The sequence below is a fragment of the Macrobrachium rosenbergii genome, chromosome 3, assembly GCF_040412425.1.
Source record: "Macrobrachium rosenbergii isolate ZJJX-2024 chromosome 3, ASM4041242v1, whole genome shotgun sequence".
In the NCBI taxonomy this organism is placed as follows: domain Eukaryota; kingdom Metazoa; phylum Arthropoda; class Malacostraca; order Decapoda; family Palaemonidae; genus Macrobrachium; species Macrobrachium rosenbergii.
The window spans coordinates 54533777-54537099 of record NC_089743.1 but is presented as its reverse complement, the minus strand read 5'-3'; the positions used below and the strand labels follow the sequence as shown (position 1 = coordinate 54537099).

The 3323-nt window shown below is 35.4% G+C and overlaps 1 protein-coding gene across 1 annotated transcript; it reads left to right on the top strand.

Annotated features, from left to right (window-relative positions):
* The first annotated feature begins 1610 nt into the window (after positions 1-1610).
* Positions 1611-3032, top strand: LOC136855744 (pro-resilin-like). The gene is made up of 3 exons (XM_067133109.1): positions 1611-1632; positions 2417-2515; positions 2663-3032. The coding sequence occupies exons 1-3, from the start codon at positions 1621-1623 to the stop codon at positions 2918-2920; spliced, it is 369 nt and encodes a 122-aa protein (XP_066989210.1). The 5' UTR covers positions 1611-1620; the 3' UTR covers positions 2921-3032.
* The last annotated feature ends 291 nt before the right edge of the window (positions 3033-3323 follow it).

Genomic DNA, 3323 nt, shown 5'->3' with positions numbered 1-3323 from the left:
AGAAGCAAATAAGAACATACAGTGAAGTAAAAGAAGTACGATTTTTATCAAACAAATACGGGTCATCAAAGAGTGCGAAGAAATAAATCTTAGAAGAAGTAAACTGAAAGTTATTAGGAGAAAAGGAATGAAACCCAGGTAATTCTATAATGCAGACTGATTAATAGGTCTGTGGTAATGGAGAGTGACAACATGTTTGGGAGATGGTGAGTTTATACAGCATAACAGAGCATATAGAAGATGAGAGGAAGGAGTGAGTTTATCACAATACCATCGGAGGGACCAAAAATAATGAAAGAAAAAATGGAGAAAGCATTAATGAAATTGAAAGTCGCCAACCCTATGGGGAGATTGAAATCATGAGATATAAAGAGCCATGGCAAACTTGGGAATAGAGTGGATATTATGAATGGACAACTGCATGCATAGTGTGGAAGAATCACCAAAGTAATTGATGAGATGTATGTTAGGACCATTGCTATGAAGATGGGTAACTCAGGGTACTATATTCGCAATCTCGAGGACAGCCGCCTGCAGCGTTTCATGGAAGCAGTAAAAGAATTAAATGCTGACCTTTATAATGACCTGTGACTTCAAAAGATAGGTCAAAACTATCTAAAACAAAGCTATTCAGACAGAAAAATTTGCTTTTATTTGAATTTAGTTATAATTGCCAATTTTACACAGCAACTTTCCTGGCCAGCACTGATGCCGTACATTCCACAGCGTTTAAAACGAGCAGGAGATTTTGGTGATTAAAATCTATTGTTAAGGATAATTTCAATGCTTAGTTCAAAACTCTAATTGTAATCTATCGGTCATTTCAGTTGTAATTTCAGTTGAAGAACTATGATAATGTAATTTCTACGAAGACTTTTGCATTTCTGTAATTTTGATGAATAAAATGTATTTAAGGTTTTACAATTCTCTACTCGAACAGTTGCCACTTAAAATTTCAGTGAGTATATAATACAGGCATGACTATAAACTCCCATATTATTATAAAACATAATTTCAGCTGAATCACTAAACATTATCTTATTTGTGCAAAACATTTCCTTGCTTTAATTTCAATAAGCATATAAAGCATTTACAAACAAACACACACACACACACACACATACATCTAATATCTTTAAATGCATTCTTCTATGATGGGAAAGATCCACATACATTTTTTGGAAGGAATCACTTCCAGTTCGTGCCATGACTAGTCTCTGTGGAATTTCTGTGACTACTTCTCACAGTATTTAGTTATTCATTTTATCTGTATTTTTTACCAGTATTACACACCCCTACGAAAACTGCTGTGTGGTAATATATCCCAAAATGCATGTAAATTATTCCTGGATGTTTAAGGATAAACAAGTGAGTTTTTGCTCATAAAATTTAAGATATTAATTATAATGAAGGCTGACAATGATCTTAAAATCATGCAGTGTGCTCGGATTGACGGTCCATCTAAAATTACGTCACTACCACCGAGAGCTTTCACTGAAACGCTAATACCTCAAAGGCGTTGATGGGTGGGCGTGGCTAATCAGAGCACACCAGAATGATATATATACCTGGAAGTTTTCTTCTTAATTCATTCGACTGGTTCGCTGTCTTTGTAACAACATGGCTCTAAAGGTGATTATACAAGGACTTTTGATTTTTCAATTTTATGGTGAATTTGAAATACAGATTATGATTTCAAATGAAACACAATGGATAGTGAAAGAAGTTTACATGGTTTTTAAACGCCTTCAGCATTATACAGTAGTTTTTCAGTGTTTTTATTACTTTTTTACCCTTGTCTCATTTTCATTCAAGTATCTTTTAATTTCCCTAATTTACTTCCCTATCATTGGAAGTTGCCTTTGTTGGTATATTTTTAGAGTTCTTTCTACCTACCCCTTCACCTATAAATTATTTTAGATGTTTCTCCTCCCCGCCCTTTTTTTCGTTTTTGGGGAACTTAACTTTGGTCCTATATCCGGTCCCTTAAACAATTCATTTAATCAGTTGATTATTATTATTATTTGCTGATTTAATCACATCAAGGAAAGCCTGGAGGGTTCAACGGTTTTCTTCTCATTCACATCCTAACCTTGTATTTCTCCTTATTTATCCCATTCAATGTTAATATAATGATTATTATTGTCATTATTATTAATTCTATTATTTTAGCCTCGATGCAAGCACTAAGTCTCTGCCAGGAGATGCAGCTCAGTAAGGAAAAGAAATACAGAATCAAGGAATAAACTATGCAAGAAAAATGACAGAAAAACAAATAAGATAATTAAATTAAATTATTTGTAATTAATTTATCAATCTACATCCAAGATATTCAGTGACACCGTTCCTAGCAAAAACTGTTTGTCGAGACTTCGAAGAGAATTGGGAAAATTTAATACTCTGATTGTTGTCACAGGGATTGATTGTGGCAGCTGTTGCAGTTGCATGTGCCTTTGCGGATTTACCTCCATCCTACGGGCCTCCTGCACCAGCCTATCACGCTCCTGCTCCTGTGGTAAGGACTCATCCTGAAATGTTTTTCTCAAGGTGTAAAACTGTTCTTGATCCTTTCGCTGGTAATTCCTCGTGAGATACATATAATTGATTTAATGATTGAATCCAACATATATTTATCTTATTCTGTTAACTTTGATAAAACCAGGGTCCTGCTCAGTATAACTTCAACTACGCCGTGAAGGACGACTACTCAGGAAACGACTTCGGCCACCAGGAGGCTCGAGATGGCTACGACACCAAGGGAACCTACTACGTGCAGCTTCCCGACGGCCGTCTGCAGAAGGTGACTTATTACGTCAACGGTGATTCTGGATATGTGGCCGAAGTGTCCTACCAGGGAGAAGCTTACTACCCACAGACTGCCAAAGGATACCAACCGGCTCCTCAGGTCGGCTACGCTTAAGATGACCCTTTTTACCGTTAATGTTTTCTAGGATCCTTTTAGAATTGTTATTATACTAACTTATGTTTTATGAAATTGTCCCTGATAAAAACGAATAAAAGGAAAAGCTTGATTTGTTGTGTAACTAATTTTTGAAACCTATCACTTGATCTAATTCCTGATAGGGCAATAAATCTTAAAGCTATAAAACTTCACTCGACTGTATGAATGTGTTGACTAACGGCGCTATAGTGCAGTTATTTGAGTTAAATATACAGAGTCCGCTTTAGAATAGACATTCTGAATAATTTCATTCCATTCCGAATACTAGAGCACAACTTTCTTGTTGTCATACAAGGCAAAATGAATGGTATCTATCAATCTACATGTGATATGATTCAGAACATTTAACAATATTGCTTTT